The 21,826-nt window shown below is 39.8% G+C and overlaps 1 protein-coding gene across 5 annotated transcripts; it reads right to left on the reverse strand.

Annotated features, from left to right (window-relative positions):
• Window positions 1-796: 796 nt before the first annotated feature.
• Window positions 797-20,899, reverse strand: DAGLB (diacylglycerol lipase beta). Of its 5 annotated transcripts, none has more exons than XM_048866023.2 (16): window positions 20,882-20,899; window positions 20,354-20,458; window positions 19,135-19,286; window positions 15,355-15,529; window positions 14,433-14,694; window positions 12,190-12,315; window positions 10,798-10,925; window positions 8,452-8,578; window positions 7,898-7,981; window positions 7,278-7,355; window positions 6,764-6,844; window positions 6,496-6,623; window positions 4,556-4,624; window positions 4,378-4,450; window positions 2,731-2,984; window positions 797-1,944 (listed from the first exon to the last, which is right to left on the reverse strand). In XM_048866023.2, exons 2-16 carry the CDS (start codon window positions 20,446-20,448, stop codon window positions 1,749-1,751), a joined length of 2,028 nt encoding a protein of 675 aa, XP_048721980.1. In that variant the 5' UTR covers window positions 20,449-20,458; window positions 20,882-20,899; the 3' UTR covers window positions 797-1,748. The 5 variants fall into 5 exon arrangements, with proteins under 5 accessions (XP_048721980.1, XP_048721979.1, XP_048721978.1 ...); XM_048866022.2 differs by lacking the exon at window positions 20,882-20,899 and adding an exon at window positions 20,727-20,856; XM_048866021.2 differs by lacking the exon at window positions 20,882-20,899 and adding an exon at window positions 20,746-20,855.
• Between the last annotated feature and the right edge of the window lie 927 nt (window positions 20,900-21,826).

Here is a 21,826-nt window from a genome sequence, read left to right on the forward strand (position 1 = left end):
AGGCTGGAGTATAACTCTAGGACTACCTCCCCCCTTTCTTGAAACAGTGCATCTCACCATTAATGGGGAGCCTGCACAAAAATCAAGAATAGCTTTTATCATTCTTTGTTTAGTCACATTCAGCATCACTTACTGGGAGGACTGTTTGTGACCACTGCTATCTCCCATTTCCTTTCTTTGCTCTTCATTTACCTTGTTGCAACAACTTTCAGTTCTTCCTCTATTCCTGTCTGCTAATCACTCCTACTTTATATACTTAATTTTATTAATTACAGCTGATATGACATTATAGACAACACACCAGTGAGACTGAGGGGGAGGGGCTTTTAAGAGTCAGCCAACACTGCATCATACTTATCTTGCATTTAAAACAGGTGGGCAAACTACAGCCTGTGGGACCCTCCTACCTGGCCCCTCCCCTGCTTTTCCCCCTCAGGCTCAGCATACTGTGCCATGCTCTGGGTGGCTGGGCAGGTGACCCTTCTATAAATTAAAAACACTTTTTATATATTTAACACCATTATAAATGCTAGAAGCAAAGCAGGGTTTGGGGTGGAGCCTGACAGCTCATGACCCCCTGAGGGGTTCTGATCCTATTTGAGAACCCCTGGAAGATTGTGGAAGACATGAATTCAAGCCCCTGCTTCTCCCACATTTAAGGGACTGCTCTAAACCATTGGCTAGGCCAGAAAGCATCATCACCCTGATCTTCATAAAACTTCAAAACAGTTGTGGATTTGTCCCAATGCACATGGAGATATTTTCAGAAGGTAACTAATGCAATCAATACCAGCTCTTTAAATACAAAAGTTCATTTATTTTTTTAACCCTCTCTCTTTGCACTAGATTTGCAACTGCACCATCATTTACTACCCAATTTCCTTTAATGAAACTTCCTACTGGGAGTGTCCATTTCTAATAAATATTAATTCTGTGCTTTTACATAGCACCTTTCACCCAAGAATCTCAGTACTTTGCTAAGATGGGTAATACCCTCATTTTACAGTTGTGAAACTGAGGCACAATGGAAGTTAAGTGACATATGCAAGGTAATATAGCAAGTCTATGACAGAGCTGGAATTAGAATTTGTGTCATGGTTCCTCTGCTCTAGCTCAATTATCTTCCTATGAATTGTTGGAAAGAGTCAGAGGGTCATTCGTCTCAGGCTGGATCTAGTGTAGAAAGGGTACAACGGTTCTCATGTCAAATTCTAAAATAAGTTCTTAAAGGATTATTCCTATATTCTAGAATTAAAAATGCATAAAGTAAGTCCTTTAGGATTGAAAATGTAAACAGATAAAAAAATATTGCACATGTATCTAAGCAGCATTTTTAAAACCAAGAGCCACTATAAGAAAACTGTCATGAAATAAATGATACCATGAATTGTTCTCAGTTTATCTGAATCCTTCCAGCTGTAAAATGGAAAGGTACAGTAGTTTACATGTAACTGGCTAAGACTCATCTTACTGTTCCATTTCCAGAAAGGTCATATCTGCTTCTGTCAAAATTCTGAATACATTCATTTTAACCATTTTCTTACACTTAGCCAGTAATGTTTACCTCTGCAGAGTAAAATGCATTTTGCATTATGACAGTGACCAAGACAATGCCTCTCCAGTTTCTATTTTAGGCATGTTAAAAACAAAAAAAAAACCCACACCACCACTTAAGTCTGAGGTTAAAGGCTCCTAGAATACTTGAAGCTTACAGAAAAAAAACCAGAGCTATTCTCTTAGAGCTATAGTTATACGATGTTGGTGTGAAAGTCTCCTTCTATTTGACAGGTAATACAAGATGCTTTTTCCTCAGTCAAGCTGTTCAAGGCTTTGAGCACAACATCTGGCATGTGATCCGTTATCATCTTGGGACTTATTAAAATATTGCTAAAGGCTGTTTCTTTTGACCATCTTGCAGTATATTTAACATCAGAAGAACACCACCTAAAAAAGACAAATATTTCAATAAAGCCTCAAACATTTAGACTATCACATGAATATTGATCTGTGTCCACGATACAGTGCAAATCTTGGAAATCCACATTGGCCTTAGAAAGCATATTGGTCATATATTTAAAACCTTTGCAGATTATTAAAGGATATAAACAAAGCTTTACTCAGCTACTACTAAATATTTTACATAATTAGAAGAAAGTGGGCTTTTCAAAAAACACTCTGTATTGGCCTAGTGTGCTCCTGTTTATATCAATGGTAAACCAACTTCAGTGAGATCAGAAGTAAGCTAATCTGAGAGCTAATCCTATTCCCCACATTCTTCTTATCCTGAGTTAGATTCTGTTCTATTGTAACATTTGTGCAGCACCTAAATACTTTGTGATGCCTTATATAGAGCTGTACAGTATGTGGCCTGCACCAAACACGTAACAAGTACCTCTCCTGGCTAGTTTACTGTTTAAAGGTGTAAATGAGTAGAACACATTCAACACAGAATGGGTTTTGGTCATTACTGTCTTATGACATTGCAGCTGTATTCAGTGGAGGGGACAAAGAGAGGAGGTTGTTCCCAGTGTTGGGGGTGAGGGTGAAACGAAGCACTGACTCAGAAGTAGGTAAAAGAAACCGGGAACGCCAGAGAAGATTGGATACAATATATAAAGGGCATGAATACGTGTAGGAGAAGATGAGAGCAGAGCTCTTGCCTCTGCTCCCAAGGTGACGAAGAGAAGCTTCAATTTAATAATTCAGTGAAGCATAATGCTGATCATTTACCTTCTTGAGCTGGCTTCTTCTACAATATGGATGATTTTTCCTGGGAGATAAAGATGAGGATACTGAGGTGGAGAATTTAAAGGAGATTCATCCTCAAGGGCATTGTAGGAAGGTGACCGATGCATCATTAAACTCTGTTCAGCTAGAAGAGGCTGGGTTAGGGCATCTTGATTTCTACCATCTAACTCAGTTGGGAAGTTATCTGGATCTCCTCCGAACACTTCATACCAACACCCATACAGCAGGATCTGGTACTGAGTTCAGAGAGAAAGAAGCAGAACATGAAATGTTGATGTTTATTTTCAAAGTAGTGTAATTTAATTTTACACACACACACACTTCAAGATCTCTATACCCAAGTTTCTCCACATTAGAGAGACTTTTTTGTGGACTGAGTGGATATTAATTAGTTAAGAAGGGCCAATTCAGAGGCAAATGTCTACAACTCTGACAATTACATTTTTTTTGGTATACTTCTCCTATCCAGCTTGAATCCCCACATCCACCATCTCTAGCTGCCTATCAGCTTCTTTAAGTTTAACTCTCCACAGAGGGCCTCCACAGGGTCGCTAATCCTGGAAGTACACACAAATCTTGGAAAAACCCATGAAGGATCTAGGGTTTAACTCTAGGCATCGATGGATGGCAGTTTTTAACCTACTCCTTCTCACACCACAAGGAAGTCATCTTCCTGACAATTTATTGTTCCAGTCCTCCAAGAGGGCCACCCTAAAGCCCCATCCAGCGTGCGATCCTTCTCTAATGACTACTGCTCTAAGGATGCAAGCATACCTTCTTTTGGAACTTTGCCTGTGTTTCTTCAATGAATAGTAAGGACTGATTGTACAGCCAAAGCCTTCCCTGGTGATGGGGAGAAGTCCCTTCTACAAAATTCCCACTCCCTTTTGGTCCCAGAAGACAGGGCCAAACTTAGCCTAGTGAGCCAAACTGGAGTGCTCAGTCGTTGATCTATCAATCAGTCCTTAATCAGCTGCAGGGATCATTGCTGAGCAACACCAGGGGCACACTGTCCCACTACTGACACTTTGCACAGCCTCTGCATACTTCTAGTTCCTAACACAGCAACAAATTGGGATGGCAAATAAACAATGCTGCCCTACTGGAGATCCACCACTAGGCCTCCTGAAACATATGTGAACTTGACTGTAGCCTATAGTGTTTTTTCTCACTAATACTAAAACCAAAAACTAGGCAATAAAAATTTGAGATTTTTGCCTTAAAAATGAGACTGAAAATAAAGATATTTTAAACAAATCCCCTATTTTTGTAAGTAATAACAATTTACTAAAACTATTTAAAAATTGTATTATTTGTCACCATTTATGCTATTTGGTTTATTTTTTGCATTTCCCTTGAGCAGCAAACTAGCCTGAATTACATACCCTATTTCAGCTCTCAGGTCTTACGCTCAACCACAAGGGTTTCCAACACAGCAGGGAAAGGTTTAAATAAGACAACACCATTTACCTATGTTGTCACTAAATTAAAAATTAACAAACATTTCTGTTCAATTTGTGCTTTGGAACCCGTTTCTTAACACAAAACAAGCCACCATCACACTAAATGTTGTATCAAAACTACTTGACAATTCCCTTTGCTTTTATTGTTCATGGTGTGTTTTGTTACCTTCGGTCTGTTACAATTAGCAACTATTCTCACTATCCTTCTCTTCAGGTCTTCCATGCTGGGCATACTTAACCTGTTTAACATACAAAACAAAGTGAAAAATGCTTCTTAGGCCAACTGCTGGAGAATAACCATCTCTGAATAAAATGTAATTGACCATCTCAAGTCACATCCTCACCTTGCAACAAGGTCCTTTCCAACAATGACTGACACAATGAAGCATTTAGAGTAGTCTGCAAGTGATTTGCTTAAAAATAAAAAAAATATATATATACATATTTTAGTTTTTGGTATGACCTATGTTATTTGTATAATATAATAATGTGTTGCAATAAAAACGTTCAGTTATTTTACTGGACTTTTTTCTGGAACTAGGCTTTTAAGACTAAATTCAAGAGCAGGTTATATCGAACCCCCTTACACATGCTAATAAATAGATGGACTAGATGACTTCTTGTGGTCCCTTACAATCCTAAATTTCTATGATTCTATGTTGAACAGGCCAAGATTAGTTAAGGATTTTGGTTTGAAGCACTTACTTTCAGTATTAACAGTGTATTTGTTAACAGAATTAACAGTATTTCATTCTTTAAAGGCTACTCAGGAACAATGTCAGACAATTACAACTTTGCTGGAAAACTTTATTTTATAAATAAGCTGTGAACAAGTCTCAGTCATCATCTACAAATGCAAAACCCCACAGTCAGAACAAGATAAGCCTGTTCAAATTTCTTTAATATTAGGGCTGTCAATTAATTGAAGTTAACTTACATGATTAACTCAAAAAAATCACGATTAATTGCAGTTTTAATTGCACTGTTAAACAATAGAATACCAATTGAAATTCATTAAATATTTCGGATGTTTTTCTACATTTTCATATTTTTTATACATTTCAATTACAACCCAGAATTAATTAGATTGATTTCAATTACAACCCAGAATTCTAAGTGTATATTATTCTTGATTAGAAATATTTGCACTGTAAAAGATGAAAAATACTATTTCTTTTGTTTAATTCACCTTATACAAGTACTGTAGTGCAATCTCTGTGTCATGAAAGTGCATGTTACATAACTGCACTCAAAAACAAAACAATATAAAACTTCAGAGCCTACAAGTCCACTTAGTCTTACTTCTTGTTCAGCCAATCACTAAGACAAACAAGTTTGTTTACATTTACAGGAGATAATGCTTTCAAAAGTCTTAAAAGAGCAACACTCCCAACAAGGAAACTATAGAACCTGAACCACCAAAAAAGAAAATCAACCTTCTGCTGGTGGCATCTGACTCAGATAATAAAAATGAATATGCATTGGTCCCCACTACTTTGGATTGTTATCGAGCAGAACCTGTCATCAGGATGGACGCATGTCCTCTGGAATGGTAGTTGAAGCATGAAGGGACATATGAATCTTTAGCACATCTGGCATGTAAATATCTTGCGATGCCTTGCGATGCCAGCTACAACAGTGCCATGAGAATGCCTGTCTTCATTTTCAGGTGATATTGTAAACAAGAAGCAGGCAGCAATATCTCCTGTAAATGTAAACAAACTTGTTTGTCTGAGCAATTGGCTGAACAAGAAGTAGGACTGAGTGGATCTGCAGGCTCTAAAGCTTTACATGGTTTTATTTTTGAATGCAATTATTTTTGTACATAATTCTACATTTGTAAGTTAAACTTTCATGATAAAGAGATTGCACTATAGTACTTGTATTAAGTGAATTAAAAATACTATTTCTTTTGCTTTTTTACAGTGCAAGTACTTGTAATCAAAAATAAATATAAAGTGAGCACTGTACATTGTATTCTGTTCTTTAATTGAAATCAATATATTTGAAAATGTAGAAAATATCCAAAAATATTTAAATAAATGGTATTCTATTATTGTTTAATCGTGTGATCAATTTTTTAAAAATCGTGCGATTAATCACGATTAATCGCTTGACAGCCCTATTTAATATATTAAAACTTAAAACCACTACAGCTTCTTCTGTCAAAATATGAGCCAAATCCATCTCTGAAGCAACTCTACTCAGTCATACCAGGGATGAATTTGGGTAAGTATCTTAATAATTTCTGTATCTTTCACTTAAAACCAAGTATTGTATTTACCTTAACAATCCTCCTGGAGGAGAAAAGGCATAACATCTTAATGTTGGGAAGGAGTTTCTGAGCATGATGGCCAATATGGAAGCTGTTCCACCACCTAAACTGTGACCAACTACAACTAGTTTATATTCCTAAAGACAAAAACAAAAAGAGAGTTATATGGTGAGGTTAAAAGAGAGACAGCTTGCTCCACTTTGATTTCCAATGTAACTAAAGTGTTTTGTCAGAAACACTGCTAGCAAAATTGAATAATTTGGAAGTCATGACTTACAGGAGCAATGGTGAAAGCCTGGTTTAAAATGCCATCATTTATTAGCCTTCTGTAGATGTAATTTGCTGCTTGAGTTATCCCCTAGAAGACAGTATTCTAAGTTAAGAGACAAAAGTAGTGTCCAGTGGGAAATGCAATACCCATATCCCTTTAAATGCAGTGTTCAGAGTACTGACTGCAAAAATGTGTGATAACCTAGTTAACTGTTTCAATGCTCTATTGACATATGTATTGCCCAATAGTGGCACCTGAGTATACTGCACATTTACATTTTTTCTTTTCTTTTTTTTTAAATTTAAAGGGATACAAGAGGCAAGCAAAACACCATGACTACAAATTAAAAACTTCTCTTGCATTGCAGAGAAGAACACTGCCAACAAGCCACCCAGATAGCTGATCTACTCCGTCTCACCAAAAAAACCCGCTAATTCCATTTAACTGAAGAAATATAGGATTGTTAATTTGATTTTTTTCATTGAATAAATCACTTCAAATGGTTAAAGACGACACATGCCTTATGTACAAAACCATTTTCCAGAACGTCTTCGAGCACCAGGTCTTCACACTCTGCTGACAGATCAGTGAGGAGATCCTGCAAGTAAATAACGAGACAGACCCCTTATGCTACAGACATCTATTATGGGAATTTTCACAGCCTTTACACTGTCTTTACTACAGTAATATCCTCAAGCAAACTTCGATTCTGCAAGTAATTGCACATAAAAAAAAGGGAAGTATGAATCTTTCTTACTTACACACACCTAGAAACCCATTACAAAGTGCCATTTACAGCTACTGTATATATACACAATACTCTGATCAAAGCTACTATGCAAAAGCTGGAATGTACACTGTACATACACCTCACACCATATTGACACAAAATTACCTGTGCCCTTCTCCCACTTGCCTCTTAAAATGGCATCCAGGCATCCAAAACCAGACAGGCTTATGACTTAAGAAGATTATCTACTTCCCCTATCTCATTGCTGACTCAACTGTTGGGTTATTTTAAAATTCATTGTGTCACTGTAGCACTATTTCGTCTAGCCACTACAGAGAAGTGTACTGTCTCCTCCAAACCATTAGGACATACCCATCTCCAGAGCCAGTGTTACACAACAGAGATGATACCTCAAAAGACAAGGTTCCTCTCACTGCAACCACAATAGCCTCCTTTTTGTGATCCAAAGCAACAAAAAATGGGATCTCGAAAATCTAAAGGGTAAAAAAAATTGTGTGTTTAGTGAAGATACCAAATTTTTAAGAACAGTAAAGATTTACTGTAGTTTCCTGGAAAGGAATGAACATGACATCATGAAATTCTATTTAGGCATATAAACTTTCCTTACGGAACTCAGGATTTTTTAAAATCTATTGTATGTTATCATTAGGATTTCTCTTATTCTTGTACAAGGTTACACGAGAGCTGTTGCTATGTGTTGTGAAGACTATCAGTATTTAAAAAAAGTCAATGTTTGTGTTACTGTTATCTAAACAAGCACTTGTGTATTAGGGTTGGTTTTGTTTTTTTTTTAAAATACTTTTTAAAACATTTTGGGTTGGTTGGGGCTTCCATTATGTAACAGTGGAGGGTGAGGAGAGGAAAGCATCCTCTTCCTGGTTTCTAACTGAACTCAAGAAATTACTGAGAATTCTCTTGTTGAATGTTTGTCCAGATTGTTTACCTTGTTATGAAAGCTGATATGAACGAAATCTCTGTACTGTAGCCCTGTTATTTTTAGGATGGATCCAAAGTGAAAGTTAAGACGATCACTGCCAACCATATCAGAATCCGTTGGGCTGTTTCTGCAACTAAGGAAACATGGGAAAGAAAAGTGAACTTGCCAGTTCCAGCTAGTTACATTTCCTCTCAGAAAAAGAGCTCAATTACATTCACAGCAGGGTTTCTACTGGGAGCACACTGGGTGTTTATACTATAAAGACTGGCTAATACACCATTGCTATAAATCTTTTAGCAGAGTAAACAAGGCAATTCCGAAGATTTTTTTTTTTTTTAAAAAACATCCAGATAGAAATTATACAATTGAGGAAAAATTTCAAGTCCAAAAACAATTCTAAGGAGAGAGTTAATTTGACCCCAGCCACAATTTCAGCTATAAAATTATAAATTCAATTTCTCCCAAGTCTTTATTACTGTAAATTGTGACATCTCAGGAAGATAATTAACGTCATGGCAATCAAAGCTGGATGGAATATTCACTCCTAATGTCACAAATAATGGAGGCGACTATTTAAACAGAGCAATAGTATATAAGATCATGCTTGCCTTCTTAATATTAGCTGCCAAAGTTTGCAATATTATTGTAGCTGTGATGATCACAGAATATTGGAGACATGGTGGGTTAGATAATAACTTTTACTGGGTCAACTTCAAAGCTGCCAAAGTTTGACAGAGGAAAGGTTTTCATTTAGTATAATTTCCAAATTTGTTTATTTCTTTTTCTTAATTTTGACACACTTGTGTTACATTAGGTTAAATAGAACATTAACATACAAAGCTAGTTTATGGTGAGATTGACTTATGTTAGATTTTGATCCTGCCCCTGTCTCAGTGCAGATGGCCGCCTGTGCAGAGGCCTGTTAACTTGGGGGAGGACTGCCTATACAGAGAGAATTTCAGGATCAGGGTCTTTAACAACTGACTCATTCCTTATATAGAAGCAACTGGTTCCACTGTAAGACAAAGAGGTCTAGGAGGGTAATATTGTCTGATTCCCCTAAATAGAGAAAACAATGTTCTTCCATTTATACACATGCTTGTCTAAGCAGAAGCATATAAGGCCTCAATCCATCTTTTTCGGTTTAGTTTGATTCCAACACCCCATGACCCTGTTTTGAGGAATGTCCATTCAACTCAATCAAATGCCTTTTCAGATACTAACACTGACTTGGCAGAATGAAGACCAGTAACTCTTTACACTGTTTGCAATCTTTTGCTTCTTTGTTTTCTTGTGACTATTGGGTCACACTCTTTGTAGCTTGCATAGGCTGAGCTCACTGCAAGCACCAGGGGTTCCTTGCATCCCCTCCACTCCACCCCACAAGGCCCTGTGTGCTACCCTCCTGTCCCTCTTTATTTCAGGTACTCCCTGAAATTTCCCCATATTCCCCCTATGCCAGCAGCTCTGTGTGCACCCCCATTCCCGCCAGACTAGGAGTTGTGTGTGCATCTTTTTCCCTCCATACACCCCATCTTCCCAGTGCTGGAGCTCTGTGTGCCCCCCTCTACCCACACCAGGATACCCCAATCTCTGCCTCACTAGGTTCTGTCTCCCCCCCGTATTCTCCATGCTAGTGGTCTTGGGTGCTCCCCACTCCACTCATACCAAGGTCCCTCAATTTTCATTCCACACCAGGGGCCCTATGTGTCTTCTCACCATTCTGTCTCCAATGCCAGGGGCTGTGTGCACACTCCCATTCTCTCATGCCCCAATTCCCCCAGACCAGTCATTCAAGGTGCAAACATGTTAAACTCTGGTAGGACAGGCAGAGATGAGACAGAGGTAGTTTTATGCTAGAAGGCATTAATGGGTGCCATTAACCAACTGTTTGATTGTATAGACAATTACAGAGGTGCTTAAAACTGTTGCTTTATATGTCTCCCATTCCCCCTTTCAGTTGTCCAATTCTATCCAAAATCAATAGGGTTCTGGTCACTGATGCCCATGAACATTCTTTGAACATTTGTAATTGATCACGTGCAGTGTTCAAAAACTTCTTGTGTTATAGCCAAACACAGAAATGCCATTAAGTTCAGCGTATGGTGGTGTAAGTTTGGCCAAAGAAAACAGCTTGTCTACCCTTCCAAAATTGGAAGTAGTATTTTGAAGGTTGATTTCCTTTTACTCAATTTGTGAAAGACAACTCTAGCAGTCAAGCTCACGTATACCTATTAATACATAGAAATTGATGAAATAAGAGAACTGCTATTTAAGTGATTTGTACTGATATGAAAAACCAAATAATTAAAAAACAAAACTATGCACTTTTAAGATCTTATACCAACCTACCAGTCACCATTAAGCTTACAGAGTGCAGTAAATGGGTTAGTGTATATGTAGTAAGGCCATCCATAAGCAGCTGCAGCAAACTGCATGTAGTGAGCAGCATTTTCTAATTCAATATCCAAATCATCAGTCTGGAGGGGGAAAAAAAAAAATCACCAGTTGTACATGTAAGGCAAGCCCAGGATAAAGAATGCAGATGCATACATGCTACTGTAACATTAAGGGCCTAGATCTCCCCATAGGCCCAAGAAGTCACGCAATTAAGTTTATTCTTTTACCTTTTCACTGTAAGCCCCAGGTAAGTGACACAGAAAACTGAGAGGAAGGAGTTCACACTTACGCATACTCAATTTTCTTATTTAGAAAAAGTTTAGGGTGTATTTGTTAATAATAAAGCTGGAATCTTGAAAAATTCTAATTATTATTTAAAGTTATTGTTCATTAACAGTACCATGTTTCTATACTTTACTATGCACTGATAAACATGGTACTGAAAATTAAATGTTCATCCTAAGGGCTATAGGTGGAGGGAAGGCTACAGATTATGTAACAGACCATTCTCACAAGAGCTTTTTTTCTTTGCACAGGACTCACCATCAGTTGAATTCAAAAGGAATTATCTAGTATGTGGAGTGCACTTAAACTGTTTTAACTGAAGTGGAATCATCTACTTTGGTTAAAACGGTGCATTAGGTGAGAAATTAAAGATTACAAAAGGTACAAAATAATTTACAAGAGATTTTTCTCATTTTAAGCCATTTAAGAGACTGGTGGAAGATCCTGAAATGAAGTGTCACTCCTGATCAGCAAGCATTAAACAATTACTGTTTCTGCTTCTTATCCTGTTCATAGCACTGGAATGTCATCTTATTTGTTTTTGTGCATATTCTTCATGGTGATATAAAAAAGCCTATAATTTTCACACATTTACCTACTTCCCATTTCAAAATTTCATATTTATTAATATAAATGAAAACATGATTGTGGGGTAGAATTTTTGAAAGTGCCTAAGGAACACAACTCCCATTGTTTTTCAATGCGACTTGTTCTCCTAAATTACTTGGATGCTTTTGAAAATCCCACCCTTATAGCCCAGTTTTGTAATACACTTGGTAACATTTTGGGAGGTTTTTAGTTTATAATCACTTTCCAGTCATTGTTACTTTCAGGTTCTCCACGTATTAGTATAATACTGCAATGTTTTGATTGCAAACTTCATAAGAGAATTTTTATTGGATTACAAAATTTCCTATTTGAACTTAAAATACTGGAAACTATGAGCCTTAGATTTTGTCAAAGCTAATTTTTATAAAACTTGCATTTTAGTTCAGTTTGACAAGACACTGTCCCTTTAACAGGCTGTATCACAAAGCTGATTTTTGTAGCATATCTTACCACATGGGATAGTGAGGAATGACACAGGACTTCTTCAGGGTCTTTTGGGCAGTTTTCCACTTTATCTTGCTCTTGATGGAGCAGAGTCAAGCCTGCTGCTATGTCAGTTGGCACCATATCAGTGTCCTGCCAAAGGAAATGGAAAAAATTCTTTAAAAATAAACCCACAACATCACACGCAATCCACTGAAAAATTTAAAAAAAGTGATTTTCTTTTGCAGTTCTATAGTAAATAGATTTACATCAGAAGGCAAGGGTGTGCTTGTGAAACATTCACATCCCCTCCAATGCACTCAATGTTGCATCTTTAAAAACTTTCTGCAAATAAAAGCTACATACATAAATTCCAATGTCACAAAGAAAGTTAAAAGGATCTTCTTTAAAAGGCCTGTGGAGCCCTAAAGCAAAACATGATCTGAACATGACTCATAATTGTCACAAGCAACTTAGAAAAAAAAAAACTTGTACCTCCCTCAACAGCTATTATGCAAGTCTGAAGGAGTGCCCATGCTGTTATTGGTGATATGTCACTAGCAAATACTCCTGCTCTGAACCTACGGTAAGCCACATAGCATTTGCTTACAGCTCTTTAACAATTCTGTAAATACATTTAGAGCTCGATCCTGCAAAGTGATGAGCACTGCAGTCACAAATGAAGCTGGTGTGAAATGAGAACACTCAGCCCCTCACAGGATTGGGTTTTTAGGGTGCCATGAAGATTATTCCATCTGTAAAGAAAACAGATTAGAAGGCCAGGGAGTATGGTAATTGATCTTTTCATCACAAGATTATTGGTTCAAATTGACCCTAGGTCAACAGTGATCATTGGAAGGCTCTTAGCAACTTATGGAAATGAGACTGGCAAAATAAACAAGCTAGATCCGGAGAAATAATTAGAAATATTGGCAGAAGGATTCCCCTTCTATTAGCCATGAGAACTGGGATTTTTAAGTTTGACGGCAATGGGAAGACTCAGCAAAATCAGGATGCGGGCACTTCCTTTTTCTACCACGCATAAGTGAAGGAGGGTTTACAGAGGAAAGGTCCAGGTACATAGGTGGGGAGGTTTTAATTCAGTTGCCCAGGATGACAATTCTGCTTATCAAGGCTCCCTCTATCATCCTACAACCCACTGACTAAGAGGCAATCAAAGAGCAGTATGCACAGACACCACTTTAATGGATAAGAATGTCTCCCACCAACCTTGAGTATGAAAAGAGATCGTACGGTCACCGATGAACTCTGCTCTCCCACATAGTCGCACACTGTGCTGGCAGTTAAGTCCCAGCTCAACCAATACTATGCAGACCTTAACTTGTAATGAGCTTTCTATAGCATCCAAGAGTAGCTTTTTGTATGGGACAGTTTGGTATAGTTCAGGATGGGAGAACTGCCTTAACACACTGTTAATGCTAACATTACCTCTTCATAAACTCAATAAATTAATGTAGCTAAATTGTTTGCTGTTTGTACCATTCCCTACTATGGGCAAGGGAAAAAATGGTAAACTCTGGATCATCACATACCAAGGTTAAGAAAAATCAACCTCATTCCCCTGATTAGGGAATTGCCCAAGTAGAAGAGAAAAAGAACTTCACTGGCTGAACTACAGCCCAATAGCCTTACCGGGAAATCTAAACTCCCAATATAGACAAGATCCTAAACTCAGTTAATACCACTAGGCATTCTTAGAGGAGCATGAGAAAACTCCAGTGGAGTGGGGCTTTTCTTTTAGTTAAGACAGTGAATATGTTTGTACAAGGAAAACAGTGATGGGACCAATTATTTTTTAAATGCAAGCAAGCATGATATTACTGGAAAGCAAGTTTGTGACCAAAATATTGGTGAAAAAGTGGAGGCAAATTCACTGTTGCAAAGCTATTGCCCATCTGGCTTCTATGTCTGTGAAGTGCCAAGTGTGTTAAACTAAAGCAGTTTGAAAACAGTGGTTACTTGAGCATACAGCTTTTCCAAGTTTTAAGTTCAGAATTTGTTAGTCTGTGCAATTTTCCCAATCCCTTCCCCCCAGAGGGCAAAGGAACCCATGTTAAGAGAAGGACAGCATGGTATAAGTTTCAGAATAGAGCTGATAGGTATCAAAAGCCTGATTCTCAAGTAAATGGCACAGCTGAACTCTCACTGACCTAAAGGCAAGAGCCACATCTGAAAATGCTGCAGTATTGGGGGTTCAGTGTTTAGTCAAATGGAATGAAAAGAACAAACAAACAAATCTTTCATCTTACTGAGAAGTAGATGCGGAAAAGCTCTGCAATACTTGTAAAAGCCACTCGGTGATCATCATCTTGCATAATACAACAACACAGTAACCTGATTCTCGTCTCCCAGACTCTGGTTGCGGTCTTCTTGACATTATAAAACAATTGGCCTGATTGACTGCTTTCCAAGTTGCGATTTATATCATCAGCCAGGTACAGTGTCTTTTTCCCCCCAAGTGGATCAAAGACAATTACAACTGCAATGACGGTAAAGATGATGATAACCCAGCTGCAAAACAGAAGGGTGTGGGAGGAAAGGCTTGTTGAACCATGTACTTGTACAGTACTGTATACAAGAGCATGCAGCTATAGTTCTTGTCAGGTAAAAAAGAAAACAGTTTATTATGGCACTCACTTACTGGTACTGATGATGGCTTTGTAATAGGGTCACCAATCCACTAGGAACAGGATTGAGACTGCCAACTCATTTCACATAACACACTAAACCTCTACTGCAATCACCATGGACTGAAAACTGTTTTGAAATAGCTAAGTTGGGGAAGGCCCCATATGCCATTATCAGTCTCTTCAGGCATCTATCCCTACTCCTCTGTCTCTCTTCCCCCACCCCCTTCACATCTGTCCTATCATCCATCTTTGTCTGTCTTTTTGACCCCTTCTCATCTTTACTCCTCATAGCCTTCACTCCATCCCCTGCTTTGTAAGGGAAAATGCCACAACATCTCTCAGGTAATTAGAAAAGCACAATGAAAAAATCAGTTTATTCTAGTCTTAATATATTCACACACTACAAAAATCCTTCTTTAAGAACTTCCAGTAATTTAAAACAAATATCCAAGTTGTGAGCGGTCAGAAAAAATCTTCACTGGATACTTAAAATATAAATTCATAATATAAGCTTAGCTTAGTTTTCTGTTGGCATCTTTACCTTGCAACAACTGTCCCAAATACGGCATTTACCACAGTCCTTTCACAACGTACATCGGTGTCAGAGACCCAGATAGCTCCCACAACTGCCCAGACCAATTCTGGGATATAAAGACCTAGCCGAGTATAAAGCAATTTAGGAAGAGATTTCCTTGGCCCAGGGTTAGAAATTGTTCCTGAAATTACAGATGGAATTTAAGTAAAAAGTCACTTACAAATATATCTTATGTACATAAAGTATCATAAAAAAAATCACATCAGTATTTTTATGCTATGGTGCCGTGTGAAATTTAATCAAGTATATAAAAATCCCAACAAACAAAGATTTTTTACAGAGAAGTTTCAAAGAAGTGAAGCTGTAGACCATAAAGTGTCTTAGAACTGAATGGTGAACATCTTTAGCATTTTTAATTGTTTAAAACTGGAAATATTAAAATCATTTCTGCTTTCCCAGAGGAATTTTTGTATCTGTTGTTACACATATCTCATTTCCCAGAAGATACATTTCAGCCTTAGCCTATTCATATAGGCAGAGTGTTGGGGTGCAGGATGGGGGTGCTGGCTCTGAGAGAGGGGTCGGGTCAGGGCTGGGGCAGGGGTTTGGGGTGCAGGAGTGGGTTCGGACTGCAAAGAGGGTTTGGGGTGTCGGCTCCGGGAGGGGACTCAGGACTGGGGTGCAGCCTCCTGCTGGGTGGCGCTTACCTTGAGCATCTCCTGGTCGGCGGTGCAGCAAGGCTAAGACAGGCTCCCTGCCTACCCCGGCCCCACTCCGTGCCCGAAAGGGGCCAGCACATCCCTGCGGCCCCTGGGGTGGGGGCACATGGCTCTGCCCCTCTTTGCAGGCTCCTCCCCGCAGCTCTCATTGGCCAGAGATCCCCATTCCCGGACAATCGGAGCTGCAGGGGTGGTGCTTGCAGGCAGGAGCACTGCGCGGAGGGAGATCCCTGCCCACCCCCATCCTCGGGGCTGCGGGGGCACGCTGACCACTTCCAGTAGCTGTCTCGGGCCAGGGCAGGCAGGGAGCAAGTCTGCCTTAACACAGCCCTGCTACACCACTGGAGATCACAATCAACTGGGAGAGTCTCTAGGATCGACCAGTCGATCATGATCGACTGGTTGGTGACCACTGCTTTAGGCAATAAGATTTCTGCTATTGACTTCAGTTAAGTGGTAGCGAGCCCATAACAAACCCAAAACTCCACAAAAAGTAAGGCCTGCCTACAGTTCTTTGCTACTCTGGTTGTGAGCTTTGCTGTTTTAGTTCAGAATTCCTTACATTTCTGGCAAGCATTTTTTTTTTCTACATATTATACTGGAATAGAACAAGGATTTCTATTTGCAGTTGCACCTTTAAAGATTTACAGGTTTGTCCAGTCAACTGAATAGAGATCAATCTCAGAGTTTCAATCACTGATCTTTATTCACAGTCTTTTCTCAAAGGCACTTTAGCTACAACAAAACCACGACCACCATACAGCTTACTTTGCTCAATAGGTTTGGGCTTATTAATAAGGCAGTTATATACAAGAACACAAGATGCATCTGATGAAGTGAGCTGTAGCTCACGAAAGCTTATGCTCAAATAAATTTGTTAGTCTTTAAGGTGCCACAAGTCCTCCTTTTCTTTTTGCGAATACAGACTAACACAGCTGGTACTCTGAAAGATGATACAAGCAGGCTCATGAGCATCCCCCACGCTCTGCTCAGATGGCTCTGACTGCAACACTCCATCTTTTTGGGCAAAAGAGCAGTCAAACAGTATTCTACAAGACCAACCCAAAAATCTTTTTAGAGTTAGCTTATGTTCTAACCCAGTCCCCTTCCTCCTCTAATCATTTGTCTGTGATACACTCACCCTGCATAAGCATGGGACCCAAAATGCACACATTCGTGTCACAGTTTGGGGTACTACCACCAATCCACCATTCAGCCTTGTCTCACTATTTTAAGAATAAGATTAACAGAGTCTGGGTGTTGTTTTTTTTTTTTAAATGAAGTTGTGTTCTAGAAGAAGGATCTCATCAAAATAGAAAAGCGGCATTTGTCCGATGAAGAGAACCAAAGCTATCCAGATCTGAAATACTAGAAACCTTACTGTATTTTCTGAGAGTCACAAGTAGTTCACAGAAGGGCGGTGATGCCATTCAGCTCAATTTATAAATACTTTTTATACAGTGAGATTATCAACTACAGAGATGTTACTAACAAACTTGTCACCCAACAAAATAAAAATGGCGTTGTGAATTACAATGTACACTCTAATGTTGCAGATATTGTCAAGCAGATGATAGCATAATTAATTGAACATTTCAGTGCCTCAGATGGTGATGCATATAACTCAGCCTAACAAACTTCTGTCCACCCACTTGATCCAGGCACGTAATTTAACTAACAACGGATTATTTCATTGTTACTGTTTGAAAGTGCTTGAATTGTTTTTATTTGGGGGGGAGGGGAATAATGTAAGAGTATCAATTGACTCCAGATATACAAGAGATTTACTAGATTATCTAGTCCATCTTCTAGTTTCCTTTATTGCACATTTACTAGAGTTTTCTTCACTTTAGTTTTAGAGACACCAAGTAACAGGGCTTCCACCATTTCCCTTCAGAGATAATTCTCCCAATGAAAAACAACTCACTGTTAGATCTCCCAGAGATCCAGTCTCAGTTTTTCCTTAATTTATCTGCCCTAGTTATATGCCCTTTAATTATGCTGAACAATCCTTCTCCCTCCTTGATGTTAACATACATATATTTATATATAGTTATACCCCCAATCTTTCCAAAACTTGTAGTTTGGGCAAGGTACCTACATTGATCTTTAATCTCTCATCGGATCAATCCCTCCAGATCCCTAAATATTTTAGCTGTTTTTCTATGATCACTTTTGGATGGTCCAATGGTTGGGGCACTAGCCTAGGACTTGGGAGACCCATGCCCAAGTCCCTGCTCCACAATAGACTTTCTAAGTCACAACCTCTCTGTAAAATGGGGATAATACTGGGGTGTTGTGAGGATAAATACACCAGAGATTGTGAAGTGCTCAAATACTACCCTAATGGGGGCATACAAGTACGTAAGACAGATATTAGGAGGGTCAGTCTTTCTGGTAATGAGGCTCCCAGAACAGAACATGATATACAAAGGGACCACCATTACGGGTACCTCTCTGTCCCATGATAAGGTATCTGTGCATATGCTCCCATATCATATTAGTTTGCCTCTCTTCCTCAAACTGAAACTCTTCCTGTTTACATAATTATTGTATTAAGAAGTCACTATATAATTTGTGTGGACCACTTTTCTATATACTTTTCCTTAACAGCCTACTGTATCTGATACACTTTTGATATGTGGCACCAAATGTGACTATATAAGGCTATGTTTACAAGTACCATTATGGAGCAGATGGATTCTGCATAGCTTCTCCTGGAAGTCTGTCAGAGGTGTTAAAAATAGTGCATCTTTCCAGATTATTTATTAGTGAACTAGTAAATTGCTGAATCTGATTTGGGTTGTGAGAGGATATTCTGGAGTCCCTCTATTTTAAATTATCTCCAGGCTGTGGTAAACTGTTACCTCTATTTGATTACTGAAGGCTGGAAGAGTTTAATTTATTTGTATTAGTAGTAGTAATGCTGAAAAATGGTTATTATAAACTTTATTACTGTCAGAGCACACAGAATGTTTGTAAAGCTGTTCTATTTTAATGTCAAATCTAAATAAAATATATAGATCCTACTACAATAAGCATCAGATATTGCAGACTAAGTATTTACCTTGCATACTGATATACACAATAGCAGATACAGCGCATATTATGGCAGCCAGGAGAATGAGGAGGACAAGCAGATAGCTGTGCAATAATCCCCCTCCAGTACAATTAAATCTCCCTTTGTGAATGGAGTACAAAACAAGAATTCCAATCCACCTGCAGAAAAACAGTACCATAAGTTGTCACGGCTAGGAAGAAACATACTTCACCACAAAGCTGATTCAGTCATAAAAAATTCCCCATCTTCACTTAAAAATAATTCACAAAAGGGGCATATTCCCACAAAGAAACTCACAGAATGTAAAGACCCCAATTAAGTATAGTGCAGTAACCACAATAGAGACTACAAGTTCAAAAATATCCTCCTTTTTTTATAGCACCTTTCATTCAGATGGATCCCAGAGTACTTCAATGATGGATGAAGTTTATCAGTTTAAGTGATGCAGCCACACCTTGAAGTGGTAGCAAGTGATTACTGTGTAGTACGGTATTAATTTAGCACAGCATACAAAAATTACATTTCATGTCTCGTTCTCGAAATGAAAACCCAAGTTGTCCATACATGATAGGAAAACCCCCTCAATTTCCCCTCTCACTTCCATGCAATAAAATGCCAAATGAACCAGATAGTCTCACATCCCATCTAATCAAATATTCCTAACAAACAAACCAAATCAGCAGCTTCCTAAGCATGTTATAAAAAGCAACAAGGTAATCTACAGATACATAACAGCAATTTCCTAAGGAGCCCAAGGACTACTCCAATTAGAATGAAAGTTAACACACATTTAAAATAAACAATTAAAATAATCCTAACATTTGCATTATCCTTTATAGAGGACTAGAAATCACTTGTCAATAGTTAATCAGCAGCTGATCAGTTTTGCCTTCAGCTTGCTGTCACCAGGAGGGAATGGCTGCAGGCGGAACACTTGAGTGAGTCTGTATCTATCTATCTATCTATCTGTTGTCTCTTATCTTATACACTGTAAGCTTTTCGGGGCAGGGAACGTCTTTTTGTTCTGTTTGTACAACACCTAGCATAATGGCATACTGGGTTCTACAACAATAATAATAGGGCACCACAAATGTACAGTGCACCTTCCACGGCAGGCCAGATCCCTCTAACATCTCTCAGCTGCCAGATGCCTCTAACATCTCCCAGCGGCATGGTCCTCCCCACGTTGGAGGGTGGTGGGAAGTGAGGATGGGGTGGCTCTTACCAGATCATTCTGATGAAAAGTTCAAAGGCTCCTGGAAAAACAAAGTCATCACTAGCGATAGCCCAGCGTCTCCCAAATATCACCATTCCAGGCATCTTGGGGACCCTACCAGTAAGCAAAGGTACTGATGACACACACAGACACACCTTACCCTCACTAAAGCAGGGAGCCCGCCTCCTCCCCAAACGAGCCACCATACCTCAGATTACTTCTCTCTGCCCACACACTACCCATCTGCCCCCTTTCCCTGCCCCAAACCAGCCCCTGCCCCAGAAGGGCTGCCCCCCCTTCCCTCAGGCCAGCCCCCACCCCTTAACCCTTCAATACCCAGCCCCAGCCGGGCTGCCCGCCTTCCGTCCCCACACTTCCCTACCACGCCCCCAACCCCGCACCGAGACGTCGCTCCCTGCTCTCCGCGGACAGAACGTTACACCAGTCCCAAGAGGATTACGTAAAAACAACACAACGTCATGACGCAACCACGCAGCGTAAGCCCTTCGCGCAGTGCACACATTCACCCTTTCCCACCAGAGCAGGAGAAGGACTCGCCCGGCTAGACGCTTCCCCCTTCCGTTTCAGGATGGGACGCATGCGCAGGGCTTCGGCGATCCCCAGTCTTCGAGCGGCTAAGCGCATGTGCAAAAGACTCACGGCTCGGAGTCCCCTCTCCTCCCGCATCGGTTTGTGTGTCTCAAAGCTCCCACTCTCCCACCCCTTCCTGGCGCCGAGGCGCATGCGCAGAGCTCTCCCGTGCTGACAGGCGCTCCCCCGGCGGTGGAGGCAGCAGGCTGGGCACCGGGCACTTGGCTGTTCCCCACGATGCTGCCACCCTGGCAGATGTACCAGCTGGCCGTGTTCTGCCCCGTATGGCACTGTGACAACCACATATCACATCACCTCACAGCACCATGCCATCACCCTACACGCCACTACAGCGTGGGGTCTTGTGTGTCCCTCCCACACTGGCGTGAGCAGGTGATATTGCCCCGTGTAAACGGTCACCCTCGTCCGTGTGCAGAGCAGGCTCAGTTTAAACCCTTTACTGGCCATCTAGTCATCGACTCATAGAAACGTAGGGCTGGGTGTCAGGCCTATGTCTACAATGCACTGACTCAGGTGTGAGCCTAAGCCCCCTTCAGTCCACACACAAATCAGGCTGACTTGGGTTGGCCAGTACCCAGGACCTAGCCAGGTGGGACCCGGTAACTTCTCACTGCCACCTGACAAGATACAAAGGGGTTCGAAGAATCTCCTGATTCTGGTGTGTATGTTCTGGTTCACCAGAAAAAGTTGTGTGAGCTCTCAACTGAAAGCCAGTGACACTAGTCATCAATATAATTGTGAAAACGTATGTATGTGTACTATGTAAGGAGTTATTAATCTGTACTAGAGGATTATGGTTTTAAGCATGTAAATTAAAAGCAGGTCAGCAAAAGGTGACATACCATAGGCTGGTTCCTTGAGCTCGGAGGT

Source organism: Caretta caretta, chromosome 10, assembly GCF_965140235.1.
Source record: "Caretta caretta isolate rCarCar2 chromosome 10, rCarCar1.hap1, whole genome shotgun sequence".
Lineage (NCBI taxonomy): Eukaryota > Metazoa > Chordata > Testudines > Cheloniidae > Caretta > Caretta caretta.